General features: G+C 60.6%; 1 protein-coding gene across 1 annotated transcript; it reads left to right on the top strand.

Moving 5' to 3' along the window:
* Window positions 1-27: 27 nt before the first annotated feature.
* MYBPC3 (myosin binding protein C3) lies at window positions 28-17,780 on the top strand. The gene is made up of 33 exons (XM_069554126.1): window positions 28-110; window positions 1,194-1,460; window positions 2,030-2,143; window positions 2,222-2,314; window positions 2,406-2,554; window positions 3,679-3,796; window positions 4,253-4,301; window positions 4,569-4,598; window positions 4,788-4,841; window positions 6,359-6,376; window positions 6,637-6,791; window positions 7,718-7,850; window positions 8,191-8,315; window positions 8,391-8,496; window positions 8,590-8,756; window positions 9,088-9,253; window positions 10,240-10,346; window positions 10,431-10,460; window positions 11,333-11,472; window positions 11,673-11,753; window positions 12,375-12,534; window positions 12,845-12,949; window positions 13,046-13,234; window positions 14,346-14,483; window positions 14,608-14,775; window positions 15,399-15,487; window positions 15,592-15,787; window positions 15,970-16,109; window positions 16,295-16,454; window positions 16,535-16,671; window positions 16,932-17,118; window positions 17,353-17,390; window positions 17,499-17,780. Exons 1-32 carry the CDS (start codon window positions 86-88, stop codon window positions 17,361-17,363), a joined length of 3,807 nt encoding a protein of 1,268 aa, XP_069410227.1. The 5' UTR covers window positions 28-85; the 3' UTR covers window positions 17,364-17,390; window positions 17,499-17,780.
* The last annotated feature ends 573 nt before the right edge of the window (window positions 17,781-18,353 follow it).

Genomic DNA, 18,353 nt, shown 5'->3' with positions numbered 1-18,353 from the left:
CTTATATAGTCGGGGACCGGAGCCCTGCTCAGAGTCTCTTTGGGTGGCCTGTGCCTGCTGGGTTCCTGCTGTGACCTCTCTCAAGATGCCTGAGCCAGGGAAGAAACCAGGTAGCTCCAGGCCTGGGCTGGGGGCCGATCGTGGGGCATGGAGGGCTGCGGACATCCTCGGTTGGGGGTGGGCCCAGGAATGAGCTCCTGAGGGGTTCCCAGGACAGGGCCTCTGTCCTCCTGGGTCCTTTTTCAATTCTCAGTTTCTCCTTCTCATCGTTCTGATGAGAGTGAGGGTAAACCAGGGTCAGGGCCCAGACGGGGAGACAGCCAAGGCAGGAAGCCCCCAGGGCCATCGCCCCACTCTCAGGATGCCAGGTGACCCCTTCCCTGCCTGCATCCCCATCTTCTGCAGCAAGGTTAGGTCCCGGCTTGCCTTTTGGGGAAAGACTGCCGCAGGAGGCACCCCAGGATGGCTCCAGACTCAAGTCTGTCTCCCTGAACACCTTGGACAGGCCCCTCCCCTTTCTGGGTCTCGGTTTCCCCAACTCTACAAAGAGGGCTTTGGTGGGTTGCTTCCTGTTCTGAGAGTCTCTGCTTTGCCAGCCTGCGCCCCTGTGGCCCCCACACCAGGCATAGCCCCCACACTGAAGTGATGCAGGGCCTCTGCTATGGGGAGAGGGTGGGCAAGAGGTCCCTGAGCCACCACCAAGGGCAGAGAAAGTCACAGCCTGGAGTCCCCGCCCTGGCCTTCCAAGGTTGTCCAGGTCAGGGATCAGCCCCCCAGCCCCAGCCCTCTCCCAGTCCAGCTTTATCTCACTTGCTGATTCCCAGCCCCAGGCCCTTAGAGGACAAATTTAGCCATGTCCAAGTAGGCAGAATGCTGGCCCCTTGCCAAAGGCCCCAGCTGGTGGGGGTTGGGCTTCCACAGGCAGAGAGGGTGGGCTCTTCAGGGACACACCTAGCAAAATTCCTCAGGCCTGGCTCTCCCACTTCCTGGCTGTGTGATCTTGGGTAAGTCACTTAACTTCTCTGAGCCTCAGAGCCCTCCTCTGGGGATAACTGCACCTACCTTGTAGAGCCACTGGAGCATTAAATGAGGTGATCCATTAAAGCGCTCATCACCTTATTTAATAAGAGGGGATGTAGGAATGGGGTGCAGGGGCAAGCCGGGGACCCCTGCAAACTCCATCGGCCCCTCAGTCTCCGCCTTCAGCAAGAAGCCGCGGTCCGCAGAAGTGGCCGCCGGCAGCCCTGCCGTGTTTGAGGCCGAGACAGAGCGGGCGGGCCTGAAGGTGCGCTGGCAGCGGGCGGGCAGCGACATCAGCGCCAGCGAGAAATACGGCCTGGCAGCCGAGGGCACGCGGCACACGCTGACCGTGCGGGACGCGGGTCCCGCCGACCAGGGCTCCTACGCAGTCATTGCTGGCTCCTCCAAGGTCAAGTTTGACCTCAAGGTCGTAGACGCAGGTAAGCGTCAGGGCAGCCTTCCCTGAAATTGGAGCAGCCCCTCCAGCTCTCTGTCCATCACCGCACAGGAGCTGTCTTCCCACTTTCTTGCCTTGGCCCTGGGTGAGCCCTCAGCCCGCCGTGGCCTTTTCCCGTTTTCTGTAGCAAGACCTTTCTGAGTGTCCCCGCGAGGCTCCCTGGCCCATCTGGGCCGTTCTGGAGGTGGGGGAAGTTCAGAGATGAGTCAGACGTAACACTGACCTCCCGCTGGACACCCCCACACGGATGGGAACTTGGTGGGCTGGGTGTGCTGGCAGGGAAGCCCCACAAACCTGTGGGTGTGTGCCGAGCCCCAGCCCAGCCTGACGGGCTGGACCAAGACCCGAGCCTGGAGAAGGAGAGGAGGGATGTTCAGGCCGACCCTCTGAGATGAGGGCACAGAGAGCTGGTGAGGGCAGGGAGAAGGTCAAACGCAGGCTGGATGGACTTCCTGCAAAGATGGGAAGGACCAGGGACAAGATAACTGGGGCGGGGGGCAGGGCGACTCTGATTAGAAGCTGCTCCACAACCCCCGACCTGATCCCCTCCAGGGAAAGCGGAGCCTGTGTCAGCCCCTGCTCCCGCCCCCACCGAGGCCCCTGCAGCCCTGGGAGAGGCCCCAACCTCTGCCCCTGAGGTGGAAGCAGGCGCCCCTAGTCCTGAAGGTGAGAGGAGCGGGGCAGGGAGGCCGGGTCTGTGGATGGGGGTGTCCCAGGGCAGGTCTCAAACGCCTCTGCCCACAGGGTCCAGCTCAGCGGCCCCTGAGGGCCCCAGTGCCCCTGGCGACCCCATCGGCCTCTTTGTGATGAGGCCACAGGACGGCGAGGTGACCGTGGGTGAGTGTGGGGCTGTTGCCCCCGGGGGCGAGGAGAGGGGACGGAGGTCCAGGGCGTCCCCCAAGCCCAGACGGTCGCCCCTCTCCTGCAGGTGGCAGCATCACCTTCTCGGCCCGCGTGGCCGGAGCCAGCCTCTTGAAACCGCCCGTGGTCAAGTGGTTCAAGGGCAAGTGGGTGGACCTGAGCAGCAAGGTGGGGCAGCACCTACAGCTGCGCGACAGCTACGATCGGACCAGCAAGGTGGGGTCCGCGGGCGCAGGGTCACGGGGACGTACCACGAGGGCACGTGGAGAGCCCCTGGAAGGCCCAGGGGCACAGAGAGGCAGGGGGCACTGTGAGACCTGAGCCACAGGGGAGGTGCAGAGCAGGGTCGTGGAAAGCCTGCAAAGCTGGTTGGGGGGTCAGCGGCACACAGCGAGCTTGGCGAGGCTCCGAGGAGGGTTATTGGGGGCATAGAAGGACATGGGGGCTCAGAGGCGTGATAGTCTCAGGGGTGCGCTCAGTCGCATCCGACCTTTGCGACCCCATGGACTGTAGCCCGCCAGGCTCCTCTATACATGGGATTTCCCAGGAGTGGGTTGCCATTTCCTCTTCCAGGGGATCTTCTCAACCCGAGGGTCAAACCCATGTCTCTTGCATTGGCAGGTGGATTCTTTACCACTGAACCACTAGGGAAACCATGATAGTCTCAAAGGGGCGTAATAAAGCCTGGGGGGGCACCAGTCAGTGAGGGTGCAAAGACCCCATATGGAAGGCTATCAGAGCTCGCGGAGCCCTTGATGAGCAACCACAACAATTCTCTACACACACGAGGAAACCAAAGCTTGAGAGGTTTCTGTTGTTGGTCCCAGGTCACTCATAGCCAGGCCTGGAACTTGTGCTTTGACTCCCAGCCTTTGCTCCTCCCACTCTTCCACAGTCCTGGCCCAAGCAAGGGGGCTTCTGGAAGGGTAGGGTGGTCATGTTCAGTTGTGTGGGCAGTTCCCTGAACAAAAATGCCTTTTTGGGGGTGCTGAACTGCGTGGCTCTCAGAATCCCTAATCAGGGATCCAACCTGGGCCCACTGCAGTGAAAGCATGGAGTCCTAACCACTGAACTGCCAGGAAATTCCCCCCAAATGCCTCATCCTAAGCGAATGCCACTTGCCTTGTAGCCACCCTTGATTTCTATTTTATTACCACCCTGTGCCAGCAGATGGCAATGTGTCTTGAGAAGGGGCCCCGTTTTTATGCGTCCAAAACTGAATGGATTCGTTTAAGCCCCAAGGGGTGAGAAGGTCGGTGGTCCTCAGCCCCCCAGTCTCCTTTCGGGTGCAGGGCCTTGTCTCCTGGCCTGCAGCCTCTCCTGACGCCTCACTCCCACAGGTCTACCTATTTGAGCTGTACATCATGGATGCCCAGTCCTCCTTTGCCGGTGGTTACCGCTGTGAGGTGTCCACCAAGGACAAATTTGACAGCTGCAACTTCAACCTCACTGTCCATGGTGAGGGGCCCTGTGGTGTCTGTTGGGTTCAGGCTCCCTGTGGGTCCAGTCCCCACCCCCGCCTCCACTTCCCAGTACTAAGGGGGATGCTGAGGCCTGGCCATACGCCCGCTGATCACACGCCCAGTGCTATTCACACAGAAGCGTGCAAGAAATACATCGGGGCTTCTAGGGTTGGGGTGGGGCTTGACCTCAGATCTCCTCTGGGTATCATCTTGGTGTCTGGTGATTAGGCACTGGTGAAGAGGTGAAGGGTGAGTCGAGAGATGGGAGGGAGATGAATCTGGAAGGTATTGGAGACCTTGAGCTGCACCACACCCCTGGTTCCTCAACGTGGGCTGGGAAAGGTTCAGAGGGCAGGTTCCTGGGACAGATGCCCACTGTCAAGGGGTCATAGGTGGGCAGGCCCCCTCTAAAAACTTCCCCATGACTCTCATCCCCCCTCTTTGAAACCAGAGGCCGTTGGCCCCGGAGATGTGGACCTCCGATCAACTTTCCGCCGCACGTGAGTAGACCTCCCTCCTTGGGGCCCGTGGGGGAGGCCAGTGCTGGGGTCTGTGGCCCCTTGGGGTCAGGGCCAGGGTGATGTGGGGGGCCAGGGCTGGGGCGGGATGTTGGGGGGACCAGGACTGGGGTTGATATGGGGGTCAGAGCAGGGGCATAACATAGGGACCAGGACTTGGGGTAATGTGAATGGCCAGGCTGAAATGGATGGGTGTGGAAGAGAGTAAGCTCCCCGGGCAGGTGAAAAGTCTGAGTCTTATCCCCGCAGGAGCCTGGCTGGAGGCAGTCGGCGCATCAGGTACCCCTTCCTATCCGGTACCCCTTCCTATCCACCTGTATGACGACCCCAGGGGTCTGAGACGGGCAGGGCGCGCCCCCTCTGTCAGTGTCCCTCTCTCTGCCTTGCCCCACCCCCACGGCCCCGCTCCCAGACCCTTCTATTCACAGTTGGCTCTGTCGTGGCCTCACTGGGGGTTCCTCTCCACAGCGACAGCCATGAAGACACTGCGACTCTGGACTTCAGCTCACTGCTGAGGAAGAGGTAAGCCCCAGGGAAGCAGCTCCCAGAACACGTGGCTCCCCGATGCCAGCCCTGCGGTTTTCCAGCTGTGTGACCCCGAGCAGGTCATGCACCACTCGGAGCTGGTTTCCTTGTCTGTCGGACGGGACAGTCCAGGTGCTGGGAAGAGTCAGAGAGCTCAGCAGAGGTTACATCGATGAACGAATATCCTCACACTGTTCCCGTGACCAGCCTACACTTGTCTGTGATAGCTCTTCCCAATAGGCTCTGGAGACCCACAAGCTGGGAGAGGACTCCAAAGCCTCAGGAATTGCCCACCTAGCCCCACCCAGTGCAACTGACTCGTGTCCTCTGTGTCCTGTCCCTCCCTCTCTTGGACCCTGCATTACGGCCAGTGCTGCTTCAGCCCAGAGAATGAGCACTGGGGTCAAGTGCTTTGGGGGTAGCAGGGCCATCCCCACCAGGGAAGATGACAGATGACAAGGCTGGGGATCAGACTGACCTGGATGAGGATCTGGGTGAGGATCTCCACTGACTGGGGAGAGTCTCTGAGCCTCCGGCTCTCCTGACACTCACCTATCGGAGCTCAGGAGGAATAAACAAGGCCACGGGTGCCCTGTAAACAGAAAGGTGTGAGTGCAGGGAGGAAAGTGGAGGTGAGGCCCCATGTGTGTTCGTGGAGGGATGACCCGTGCCTTTGTTACTGAGTCCACACTTGTATTGCGTGCTGCACGACAGGCCAGTAAATCGAAGGACAACTTGTTGGGGGCAAAGAATAATGACTTTATTCAGAAAACCAGCAAACCAAGAAGATGGTGGACTAATGTCCCAAAGAACCACCTTACCCCAGTTAGAATTCTGGTCTCTTTTCTACTGAAAGGGGGAGGGGGTGTGGCTGGTTATCACAGACTTCTTAATAGAATGCTTTGTTCTTGCAGCCCTCCAGGGAGATTTGGTCACAATGTTCTTGTAAACTTCCCACAAGATAATTGTTGTCTTTTGGAATTTTTTATCTCCATACAAATGAAAAGTGTTCTATACCTTTAAAGGTCCAGCCAGGGAGACACAGCCTTAAGAATGGACTGTCATATACTTTATAGTTCAGGGTATGAGAAGGCAATGGCACCCCACTCCAGTACTCTTGCCTGGAAAATCCCATGGATGGAGGAGCCTGGAAGGCTGCAGTCCATGGGGTCGCTGAGGGTCAGACACGAATGAGTGACTTCACTTTCACTTTTCACTTTCATGCATTGGAGAAGGAAATGGCAACCCACTCCAGTATTCTTGCCTGGAGAATCCCAAGGACAGGGAAACCTGGTGGGCTGCTGTCTATGGGGTCGCACAGAGTCGGACACAACTGAAGTGACTTAGCAGCAGCATAGACAACATGCTTTTACAAGGGCGCAGAGCCAGCTTGACGAAACGCAGGCAACAGAGGACAGGGGTTAGTGCTAAAGGCATGGATTCAATATGGAATCACCTTTGTTCTTCTCTGTTCTGTCTCTGTGTACACTGCCTTTCTTTCCTGCCTGGAGCAGCAGTTTACGGACCCCGAGGTGAGTGTCCCAGGAAGCCCCCACCCGGCCCTATCACCCCTACTTTAGCCAGGAGCCCCTCCCAGTCCCAGTCCCCCACACTGAGCACGTAAGGCCTCATGATCCCCAGAACTGGTCCAGGATCCACTCCAGTTCAAGCTGCTCCACCAGAAGGGAAGGGTCAGAGGGGCAGAAGCAGCTCCCCCTTGCGGAGGGGAGGGGAGGGGACAACAACTCTGTCCTGGCCACGGGGGCCCTGAGGCCTCGCCACGTGGACGCAGGCTGGAGGCCCCCGCTGAGGAGGACGTGTGGGAGATCCTGCGGCAGGCACCCCCGTCGGAGTACGAGCGCATCGCCTTCCAGCACGGAGTCACCGACCTGCGGGGCATGCTCAAGAGGCTCAAGGGCATAAAGCGGGACGAGAAGAAGAGCACAGGTGAGCCTCCTGCGCAGAGCCAGGCGAGGCGAGGGCTGGCTGAGCGCCTCCCCAGGCGCGTGCGCGCATGTGCACGCACAGCGGCGCGCAGACGCAGGCACGTGCACGCACGGCGGCGCACAGGCGCGCTTCCGGGAAAGAGAGCGGCGTCCAGCTTGACTCAGAGACACCCGGGAAGGGACCGTTTGGGTGAACGTCCTCTTCTCTGGCGGGAAAAAGCCGGCGTGCCCGGGTTGGCATCTGGTCGCACAGAAAAAGAAAAGGGCAAAGTTAGCCCGGAGATGCCACAGGAAGAGGATGGAGCCCAGGCCAGCCCTCCTCTCCACAGCCAAAGCCAGGAGGCCCCTTCCTCCCCGACCTGCCCTTGGGGAAAAAAGTAGCCTGCTTGATTCTCCCCATACCCCTAGAAGGGGGAGAAGCCAGTTAAGCCCAGAGGACACTGCCCCCCGACCCGACCCGGGAAGAGAAAACCCTGGTTAAGCCCCCTCACAGCAAACAACAGGTGGGTGCAGGTGGGCGCCCCCGGCCCCTACCCCAGGTGGGTCGGAGGCTAGGGCTCGGGCCAGCCCTTCCCCATGGTGGGCTTGACATGGAGGCCCTGGAAACCGAGTTGAGACGCAGGCACCTAGAAGGAGGGCGTGAACCTGGGGGTTGCCGCAGAAACAGATCGGAGAGGAAGAGAAGGCCCACTTGTCCCACCACCCGTTCTTCTGCTGAGCTCCTGCCTTTCTGGAAGCCCCGAACCCTAGCTCTGAGCTGAGCAGGTGAAGTGGACCCCAGGGAAGGAAGACAGAGAGACAAGGAGCTGACAGAGATAAGGAGACAGGTCCCAGCAGAGGCCCAGAGAGAGACACGGGGAGGCAGGACCTTGTCCTCCTGGCCTGGGTCAGCCTGGGGAGCTGGGGGCTGAGGGTGGGGGTGCTCAGCCTTTCAGAAGAAGCTGCAGCCGGCCTACCAGGTGAGCAAGGGCCACAAGATCCGGCTGATGGTGGAGCTGGCCGATCCTGACGCCGAGGTCAAGTGGCTTAAGAATGGACAGGAGATTCAGATGAGCGGCAGGTGAGGGCGGGTGCTGGGGCCGGGGAGGGCTGCTCCGCAACCCTGCTGTCCTGCCTCTCTCTCCGCCCCTGCCCTCTGGCCAGCTCTCACTCCCTATCTCTGTCTCTCCCCGTTTCTCTGGGTTCTGACTCTCGTCTCTGTTTCTTCCCGGCTCTTTCCCTGCTCATTTTCTCTCGATCTCCCTCCTCCCATCGGGAATGCTCCACGGGCCTCTTCTGCTCCACAGCAAGTAAGGTTCCTTGGGGTGGGGGCACAGGGGTCCCGATGGGGGTTTGAGGGGGCACCCAGGGCCCAGGCGGGGAGTCCATGGGTCTCCTGCCACCACCCTGGCCTTACCCAGGTACATCTTCGAGTCCATCGGTGCCAAGCGCACGCTGACCATTAGCCAGTGCTCGCTGGCGGACGACGCAGCCTACCAGTGTGTGGTGGGCGACGAGAAGTGCAGCACTGAGCTCTTCGTCAAAGGTGGGCCCGGGGCCTGGAGACCCTAAGAGGGGACCCGCTGAGCGGCCTGCCCATCTCGCTCCCTCCGCTTGACAGAGCCCCCCGTGCTGATCACGCGGCCGCTGGAGGACCAGCTGGTGATGGTGGGACAGCGAGTGGAGTTTGAGTGTGAAGTGTCTGAGGAGGGGGCGCAGGTCAAATGGTGAGTGCTGAGGCAGGGGGTCGTGGGGCAGGGCCGGGGGCCTGGGGTGTCCCCAGAGGGGGCCCTGGCACCTGCTGCCCACCCTCTGGCCAGGCTGAAGGACGGGGTGGAGCTGACCCGGGAGGAGACCTTTAAATACCGGTTCAAGAAGGATGGTCAGAAGCACCACCTGATCATCAACGAGGCGACACTGGAGGACGCCGGGCACTATGCGCTGCGCACCAGTGGGGGTCAGGCTCTGGCCGAGCTCATCGTGCAGGGTGAGACCCCAGCCACGGGAATTGAGCAAAGCCAGCATTGAGGCCAGCATGGTCCTGGACATGTCACTTCAACACCTCAAACCTCACTTATCTCATCCATAAAATGGGGATGCTGGGGTGACCACCTGGAGAGCGTTGGGAGGTTCAGATGGGCCTCGTTGGCATCACCCACCCCGGCGCACTTAGGTTCCTGTGTCCACAGCACCGTCACAGGCACACAAGCATTGCACTCATGCATGCACTCGTGTTTTCACAAGCCCAGGAGATCTCCGCAGGGATTCCCACCCACCCACACCCTCCCCAGCTCACTGGGTCTGCCCTGCCCCCGCAGAGAAGAAGCTGGAGGTGTACCAGAGCATCGCAGACTTGACGGTGGGCTCAAAGGACCAGGCTGTGTTCAAGTGTGAGGTGTCAGATGAGAACGTGCGGGGGGTATGGCTGAAGAACGGAAAGGAGCTGGTGCCTGACAGCCGCATAAAGGTGTCCCACATCGGGCGGTGAGTGTGCAGGGTGTGCCAGGGACAGAGCCACAGAGAGACAGCAAGAAACAGAGACTGAGATAGAGACACAGACAGACGGAGGGACAGACGCGTAGAGAAACAGACTGAAGCAAAGGAAAAGAGACGACCAGAAGAGATGCCTAACACCGAGAGTGAGCCAGAAACAGAGATTGAGAGACAGGAGAGCTAGATGGGACAGACACACAGGACAGAGACAAAGAGGACAGGGACACACCGAAGTGTGGAGAGGCAGAAGCATTGGAGGGTCCATTGGAGATGGAGGAGGAAGTCGGAGACAAAGATGAAGCAGTGAGAGAGACAGGCTGGGACCCCCAGCCTCTTCCCCCAGCTCGTGACCAGGGCAGGGCAGGGCACCATGGGGCATGGCTCTGGCCAGGGGCCCTCACTGTCTCCCACTCTCTTACTCATACCCTGAGTATCTGGGCCAGCCCGTGCTGGGCTCAAGGTCACAGAGATTAATGTGACAAGCCCCTGCCCAGTCTCCAAGGGCCCAGCCAAGGGGACATGTCTACACTGCCTGCCTCTGAAAGCAGGCAAGGGAGCGGAAAAATTCAAAAGCAGAGAAAGACAGCACTCAAAAAATTTTTTAGTTTTTGGCTGTTCTGGGTCCTTGTTGCTGTGCACCCTTTCTCGAGCTGTGGCAAGCGGGAGCTCCCCTTTGGTTGCAGTGCTGGGGCTTCTCATTGCGGTGGTGTTTCTTTTTGAGGAGGACCAGCTCTAGATCCAACTGCTTTAGTTGCTCCTCAGCATGTGAGATCTTCCCGGACAAGGGGTCGAATCCATGTCCCCTGCGTTGGCAGGTGAATTCCTAACCACTGGACCACCAGGGAGGTCTGAGAAAACACTCTGCACACCATTGAGCCAGGGCAGGGCAAGAGCTCCCTGGAGCCCTGGCTGGGGTGTCTGGTGAGGCAAGGGGTGCGTGGCCCAGCAGGGTCCCTTGAGCCACCACTGCCCTCTAGGGTCCACAAGCTGACCATTGATGACGTCACGCCTGCAGATGAGGCGGACTACAGCTTTGTGCCGGAAGGCTTCGCCTGTAACCTGTCTGCCAAGCTCCACTTCATGGGTGAGCCGGTGTGAGGGGCAGAGGGGCCCCTGCAGCTGGGCCTGGCCTGCACCCTGGTGCCACTTGCTCTTCTGTCTCTTGCAGAGGTCAAGATTGACTTCGTGCCCAGGCAGGGTGAGTCTTGGGCCCCGGCTTGCTGCCTCCCCCCACCCCGCCAGGGTCTCCTCTCCACTCAGCAGAAGCAAGGAGCTGGGAGTCGGGACCTGGCTCAGCCTGAGGCCCAGCCTCAGCTCTGCCACTCTGACCACAGGCCAGCTGTGGTCTATCTCAGCCTCAGTGTCCTCACCTCTAAAATGGGGACCCTGAAGTGGCTCCCCAATGGGGTGATAGGAACGCTGACCTAAGGTGGTATGTGTGAGCTTGCAGAGGACATCACAGTTGTGGGGTTTTATTATTGAATCTTTTTTGCTTTTAGAAGTACTTCTCCTGCATTTAGGTTAAACTGTAATCAGGCATTTTAAGATCTTAACTTCAGGAGACTCATCCAGGCTGAGGCAGGCTCCAGGTCAGGGCTTTCCAAACAGGGTTCATTAAGTTTGAGAAACTCTGAACCGTCCGTCTGTCTACTGCTTGTTGATTTGAAAAGTGCATTGGCACGTCAAAGGCTCTGAAAAGTCCTACTCAACTTGGTTTAACCCAGGGTTTCTTAAATATTTTCCATGGAAATTTTTTTTTTCTAGGAAGACACTGGTGTTCCCCCAAACACAATCTGAGAAATGCTGTCCTAGGTGACCCAGTGTTCTGAACCTCCCTGGGGCTTCCTGGGCAGGTGTTGATGGGCAGTGGTTACATGGGGGCATGTTCATCAGCACTCGTTAAGCAGGGTGCTCAAGTGTTGGCGTTTGATTGTATGCAAACTATACCTCGATAAAATCAATTCAGAAAATAAACCAGCACCCAGGGCATGTGCTTCTTCCAGTTGCCCCTTCTTTCAGAGGCCTGGGGCCCTTTTCTTCTTTCTCTGACCTGTCCTATCTCCCTGCCAGAACCTCCCAAGATCCACCTGGACTGCCCAGGCCGCGTGCCGGACACCATCGTGGTGGTGGCAGGGAACAAGCTACGCCTGGATGTCCCTATATCCGGGGACCCTGCTCCCACTGTAATTTGGCAGAAGACCATCACAAAGGTACTGTGGACCCCTCCCCCCATGCTCCTGTCTGTAAAGTGGGTGCATGGGCCCAGCATGCTGCCCACCCCACCTGCGCATGCCTTACAGCTGGCCGAGGGTGGGCAGAGACAAGGACAGGGTGCTTGGCCGGGTTCCCTCCAGGCCAAACCAGACCTTCCTCCTCCTCCCTCCCTCCTTCCTTCCCGTCCTGTTTCCAGGGGAATAAGGTCGCAGCAGGACCAGCCCCCGATGCATCAGAGGAATCAGGTGCCGGTGACGAGTGGGTGTTTGACAAGAAGGTGAGTGAGGCTGGAGGAGGCTCGTTTGCCTGCAGTGAGTTTCTGTCCACGTGGTGTCCACCCTCAGGCGAGGTCTCTGCTGAGGTGCCCCATCGAGCCAGCTGTGTTCCTGCCCCAGGCAGGGTCTCCACCCTCCACACCCCAGGAAGTCCTCCGGATTTGGGGGCTTGCTGGCTCTTGTCTTCCTGAGGCCGCCTTGACTTTGTGCTCCCTCCCCGCGGGGGAGTGGGTCCCTGGCCCTATCCGGTTGGATTCGCGGCCGGGGCACCGCTCCTGGCTTTTCCTCCTCCTCCACGCTGCTGCTTCCGCTGCCCAGCTGAGGTCTTTTGAGATCCTCACAGTAATTGTGTGAGGTCCTTTAGGTCAGAAAGGGAAACTGAGGATGGAGAGGACAGGTGACTGCCTGACCTTCTGTGACAAAGCGAGGGCCGTGCTCCGGGCAGGTGGTGGGAAAGGGTCTTGGATTAGATGCTCACACGATGCAGTTTCCACTCAGGCTGTGCCTCCCCAGCAGACCCGGGCTGAGCTCCGTGCCCACCTCAGGGTTGTCGGTGGCTGCAGAGGCTGCAGGAACCCCTGGGGTCTGACTTGAGTACCCCCCACCAACTTCTCCCCCACCAGCTGCTGTGTGAGACAGAGGGCCGGGTCCGAGTGGAGACCACCAAGGACCGCAGCATCTTCACCGTCGAGGGGGCTGAGCAGGAGGACGAGGGCGTCTACGTGGTCACAGTGAAGAACCCTGTCGGGGAGGACCAAGTCAGCCTCACGGTCAAGGTCATCGGTGAGGCGGGGGTCCAGGGGAGAGCACGGAGGGAACCAGGGAGGACCCGTCTGTTCAGTCCTTTAGTGTCTCAGCAGACGTCGCGGGCCCCTCTCAGATCCGTAGACCGGGTTGGGACTTGGACCTGGGGGCACACAGGCAGTGGGGAGCCATAGCGGGTTGATTGCAGGCTGGTGACCTGATGAGAACCGCATTCTGTAAAGATGGTGTTAGGCTGTGGGGGCACGGGGGAGCCTGTTGGTTAGGGTGGTGAGGGGATGGGCACCGGTGGCCCCGGCTAGGCAGAGCACATGAGGGTCCACTCCCCTAGATGTGCCAGATGCTCCCGCGGCTCCTGAGATCAGCAAGGTGGGCGAGGACTCGTGCACGGTGCGCTGGGAGCCACCAGCCTACGATGGCGGGCAGCCGGTCCTGGGTGAGCTGAGGGCATGGGACCGAGCCCTGGGCGGGGCACGTGGGACGGGGGTGGGCTGAGCTGCAGGCAGACCAGCGTGCCTGCCTCCCCTTTCAGGGTACATCCTGGAGCGCAAGAAGAAGAAGAGCTACCGGTGGATGCGGCTGAACTTTGACCTGCTGCGGGAGCTGAGCCACGAGGCGCGGCGCATGATCGAGGGCGTGATCTACGAGATGCGGGTCTACGCAGTCAACGCCGTGGGCATGTCCAGGCCCAGCCCCGCCTCCCAGCCCTTCATGCCCATCGGTGAGCCCTGCCCCAGGCCGCCACGGCCAGGGCGCAGTACCCACAGCTGCCCTGTGGGCTGCGTCCACACCCCTCGTCTTCCTTCATTCCCGTCATCTCACAGGTGAAGGGAGGGAGGCTCTGAGAAGTAAATGACTTGCTTGGGGAGCCCAGCTGGCAGGGGGTGGAGCTGAGACTCACCTCTCCAGCCTCACTTTTCGCATCTGTGAAGTGGGGGTGATGACGATGTCTGCTTCACAGAACTGCTGTTAAGATGAAGTGAGAGCGCGCAGGGGCAGCATCTGGCGTAGATGTTTCTTTCTCCTGTTCCCCCCTCTCTTCAGCCAGGGTTTGTGAACCAGGGAAGAGGTGAGGGCAGGGGGCTGCTGAGGGTGTGAGGGGTGTCTGTCTGTGGAAAGGGCGTTGGACCAGGAACCAGAGCCAGTGCCTTCGTCCCTAGGAGGAATATCTGGAGTCGTGGTCTCCCACGAGCCTCCGTTTCTGCATCTGTATAATGGGAGTTGAGAAAGTCCCCAGGAGGAATGTCTGGAATCATGGTCTCCCCAAGCCTCAGTTTCCGCATCTATATAATGGGGGTTGAGAAAGTAGAGCAGCCCCCGAGGGTGTGGCACTCTTGAGGACCCCTGTTGGTGTTAGGACCCATGAGTCTAGGGGACAGGGTGGCTGGCTGTAGTGGGGCAGACACAGGGCGGGGCAAGGTTTGGTGAGATGGCAGGAAGAAGGTGCCCTGGGGAGAAGGGCTCAGGCCTCCCTCTTCAGGGACTGACTTCAGTTTCTCAGCTCACTTGTACAATACCAGGAAACTTCCATGTTCTGGGTTAGTTTCCCCTTGAATTGCCTCCATAGCATCTCCTGCACCATCTGGCAGGAGCGACTCCTTCTAAGCACGTTGGCGTTTTGGGTGTCTTTTTAGATCTTTCTTCTGTAATTGCTGGTGCTGTCTGGATGTGCGTTTGTTTTTGAGTCTTTCTAGAGACATGTCTTTTAACAAAACTGGGATAACTCTATAGTGCTTGAAGGCCAGTGGAAGGGGAGGGTCTTCCTGGATCCTTCAGCTGTGCTGACGGGGGCGCAGCCTCGCTCAGACCCCGTCTGCCTCCCCTCTGCCCAGGCCCGCCCAGCGAGCCCACCCACCTGGCGGTGGAGGATGTCTCCGACACCACCGTCTCCCTCAAGTGGAGGCCCCCCGAGCGCGCGGGAGCCGGAGGGCTGGACGGCTACAGCGTGGAGTACCGCCGAGAGGGCTCTGGTGAGGGCACCGCCCACCCGGGCCCCCTGCCCCCTGCTGGGCCTGCCAGCCACCGGGACGTGGGCAGCAGGCTGCGGACCCTGCCGGCCTTGCCACCTGACCGCCGCCTCTGCCCCACCCGCAGGCTCAGCGTGGGTGTCTGCCCTGCCGGGGCTGATAGAGCGCACGTCGCTGCTGGTGAAGGACCTGCCCACTGGCGCCCGTGTGCTCTTCCGTGTGCGAGCGCACAACATGGCGGGGGCTGGGCCCCCCGCCACCACCAAGGAGCCTGTGGCGGTGCGGGAGTTGCTGCGTGAGTGCCTCTCGAGTGCAAGGAGGTGGAGGCGGTCGGGGAGGGCCTGCCAGAGGGAGAAGAGCACTGGGCAGGGGCGAGGGGCTGCCCCCTTATCCCGGGCAGCACGAGCGGGCAGCGGCAGGGCCTCCCGCCTGGCTGCTCCATCAGGCCTGGGTTCGGACCACGGAAGGGGTAGGTCGTTGCACCATCACCATTGAGCTGTTGTGTGGGTCTCTCAGCTCCATCAGGTCGGCGTTGTCCATGTGCTCAGGACAGAGCAGTGAGGTCACTTGGGCTCAGGTTGGCCCCTGGGGGATCCACTTTCCATTAGTCTGTCACCAGCAAAGAGTGGATCGTTGAGGAACTGCTGCTCAGAGTGGACAGAGGAAACCGCAGGGGCTGCAGAGGGAAGGCCTCGATGGTTAGCATCCTGGCCTGTGACAGACTGGCTGTCGGGCCGTGAATAAGTCCCTCACCCACTCTGGTCCATGCCTGTGTCGCAGTGTGAGGCTCGGTGGCAGTGGGAGCTGTGGGACCTTTGGGGCCAGGGCTGGGCAGTGGGAGGGGAGGGGCCCCAGCCGCGGCTCTGCAGCCTCGTCCCGGGCCTGCGGGCCCCGCCAAGCTGCTCTCTGTGCCCACAGAGCGGCCTCGTCTGCAGCTGCCCAGACACCTTCGCCAGACCATCCAGAAGAAGGTCGGGGAGCCCGTGAACCTCCTCATTCCTTTCCAGGTAGGGCTGGCCCCTGCCCTGGCACACTTGCATGTCCTCAGCAGGGCTGGGGCAGGGGCCAGGAGGGCGGGCCAGGCTGGCCGCTGAGCTGTGCTCCCCCACAGGGCAAGCCCCGGCCTCAGGTGACCTGGACCAAGGAGGGGCGGCCACTGGCGGGTGAGGAGGTGAGCATCCGCAACAGCCCCACGGACACCATCCTGTTCATCCGGGCTGCGCGCCGTGCCCACTCGGGCATCTACCAGGTGACGCTGCGTGTGGAGAACATGGAGGACAAGGCCCAGCTGGTGCTGCAGGTCGTCGGTGCGTGGCCCTGGGCGCCCCTTCAGCCTGAGCGGGGCTGCCGCTTGCCATCTTGCAGGCCCGGGGCCCCTGCCGAGGATGGCAGGCCAGGTCTTGGCAGGCAGGGGGACCCCTGGAGCCTGGCATCCCCTGCCTGTACTGTGTCAGAGGCGTGGGCTTCCAGCTGAGTTTGTCTCCTGCAGACAGGCCAAGTCCACCCCAGGACATCCAGGTCGCAGAGGCATGGGGGTTCAGTGTGGCTCTGGAGTGGAAGCCACCCCAAGATGATGGAAACACAGAGCTCTGGGGGTACACGGTTCAGAAGGCAGACGAGAAGACCATGGTGAGCCTGGGGCTGGGCCCCCGACCCTGCCTGGGGCCAGGCTGCCCTTCCCTGCCCTTGGGCGGGGCCCTCCTCTCTGCCCTGGTTCCCTCCACAGTGAGGGTGCAGACCACAGGGGTGCCCGAGAGAGGCCCTGGCAGCGCGTAGGGCCAGCCGCAGGGAACCCTCCTTTCCCTCCCCGCCAGGAGTGGTTCACTGTCCTGGAGCATTACCGCCGCACCCACTGCGTCGTGTCGGAGCTCATCATCGGCAACGGCTACTACTTCCGGGTCTTCAGCCATAACACGGTGGGGCCCAGTGAAAGAGCCGCCGCCACCAAGGAGCCGGTCTTCATCCCCAGACCAGGTGCTGGGCCCTCACTCCCGCCGCGGGAGGCCCGCCGGGCTGGGTGCGGCCCTCCGGTTGCTGAGTTCTGACCCCCACAGGCATCACGTATGAGTTGCCCAAGTACAAGGCCCTGGACTTCTCCGAGGCCCCCAGCTTCACCCGCCCACTGGTGAACCGATCGGTCATTGCCGGCTATAACACTACTCTCTGCTGTGCTGTCCGGGGCAGCCCCAAGGTAGGGACCTGGGGCGCTGGTCCAGGCTGACCCAGGAGAGCGACCTATGGGCCCCACCTCAAGCAGCCTTTTCCCGGGCTGCCCCTGCTTCCTCTCCACCCAGGGGTCAGGTCCCTCCGTGAACAGGGCTGAGACACTCCTGCCGGCTCTGTTTGTCCTCAGCCTTGGCCAGTCTGGGACTCCAGTGGGCGCTCAGAGGAGAAACAAATGTTGGGTCTCCCTCAATCTGAGAGCGCTCCCTCCCACCCTCCCATCTGCAGCCCAAGATTTCCTGGTTCAAGAATGGCCTGGACTTGAGCAAAGATGCCCGCTTCCGCATGTTCAGCAAGCAGGGAGTGTTGACTCTGGAGATCAGAAAGCCCTGCCCCTTCGATGGGGGCGTCTACGCCTGCAGGGCCACCAACTTGGAAGGGGAGGCCCAGTGCGAGTGCCGCCTGGAGGTGCGAGGTAAGGAGCCACTGGGACGCTGGGCTTCTGTCCTGCTGTGCTGGCCCAAGCTGCTGCTCTGGCTGAGAGAGCAGCTGGCACGGCCAGGTGGTACTGGCCCCTGCACGTTGCTGCCAGAGCTGCTCCCTGAGCCTTCTCGAAGGCTGGGGGCGGGGGCAGGGGCAGGGGTGGGGGCCATACGTGGTGCTGGGAGATTGCAGCACGGATTTGGCATGGCCACCTCCTCTCCCGCAGTGCCTCAGTGACCAGGCTGGCTCCCTGCAGATGGCCAGGTATGTGCTCCAGACCGTCCTTGGTCCAGGGGCAGCCACCAGGAAGGGGGGTGCAGGAGGCTCTTAGGGTTTCAGCCCAGCTCACTCAGACAGGAACCTGTGTTACAGGTGGAGCTGGAGCCGGCCCATATGCCAGGAACCTGGAAGGAAGCTGGACAGGCCACCTTCCTGCTGCTGGATGTGTGTGCTAGTGTGTACACTGGAGCGGGGGGAGCACCCGTAGGGCAGCATAGTCACGATGGGCGGGCACGTTCTGACCTCAGAGCTCATGCGGAAGCTCTCAGACCCTGTGTGAGCTTTGGAAGTGGTGGCTGGGGACGGGGCTTTCTGGCCTGCTGTGTTCTCAGTGTGTAAGGGCAATAAAAGAGCGTTGCAGCCACCAAGAACTGACTTCCTGTCCAAAGCGCCTGTTTTCACAAGAAGCACAGGAAAATTTATATTGAAAACAAACAAGGCAGGTGTTCTTTCTCCAGATGAAGTAAATGAGGACCAGAACAGGGTCCTAAATTCACAGAACATCACTAGAAGGAACTTGGCCTCCCTGACTTCCCGTTGAGGACACCGAGGGGCTGTGACAGAGGAAAGTGCGCTGTTGGCCGAAGGGCCGGAAGCCCAGGCGCTGCCCCCGCCATCCTGGTGGCCGCAGCCTGGCGGGGGGCAGTGATGGGCGTCTGTGTTTCTCTGCCCGTAAGGCCTGGGGTGAACGCGTCCCAGCTGCTTTGGGGTCCCAGTAGGCAAAGAGCCCGCTGCCCACCCACAGCTGTCTTGCACGGGGAGAGGGTCCTGTCTGGACAAGATGGGACCAGGAAGGTGTGTGGGGGCCAGGGCCCTACCCTGCTCTCCATCCCAACCCCCGCCCAGCGGTCGGAAGCCCGTCACTGATTTCCTTTTGGGAGAAGGAAGCCAGCAGCTTTCAGAGGTGCTCGGATAGAGTGGCTTTTCCATGGTACAGAAAAGAAGTTC

This window comes from Ovis canadensis, chromosome 15 (genome assembly GCF_042477335.2).
Source record: "Ovis canadensis isolate MfBH-ARS-UI-01 breed Bighorn chromosome 15, ARS-UI_OviCan_v2, whole genome shotgun sequence".
Lineage (NCBI taxonomy): Eukaryota > Metazoa > Chordata > Mammalia > Artiodactyla > Bovidae > Ovis > Ovis canadensis.
This window is presented reverse-complemented; position numbering and strand designations above follow the sequence as displayed.

Coding starts and splice junctions, on each gene's coding strand:
- MYBPC3 (XM_069554126.1), top strand. CDS start 86: ATGCCTGAGCCAGGGAAGAAACCAG. Junction 2,144..2,221: donor AGGCGCCCCTAGTCCTGAAG/GTGAGAGGAGCG, acceptor CTCTGCCCACAG/GGTCCAGCTCAGCGGCCCCT. Junction 14,484..14,607: donor GTACCGCCGAGAGGGCTCTG/GTGAGGGCACCG, acceptor CCCCACCCGCAG/GCTCAGCGTGGGTGTCTGCC.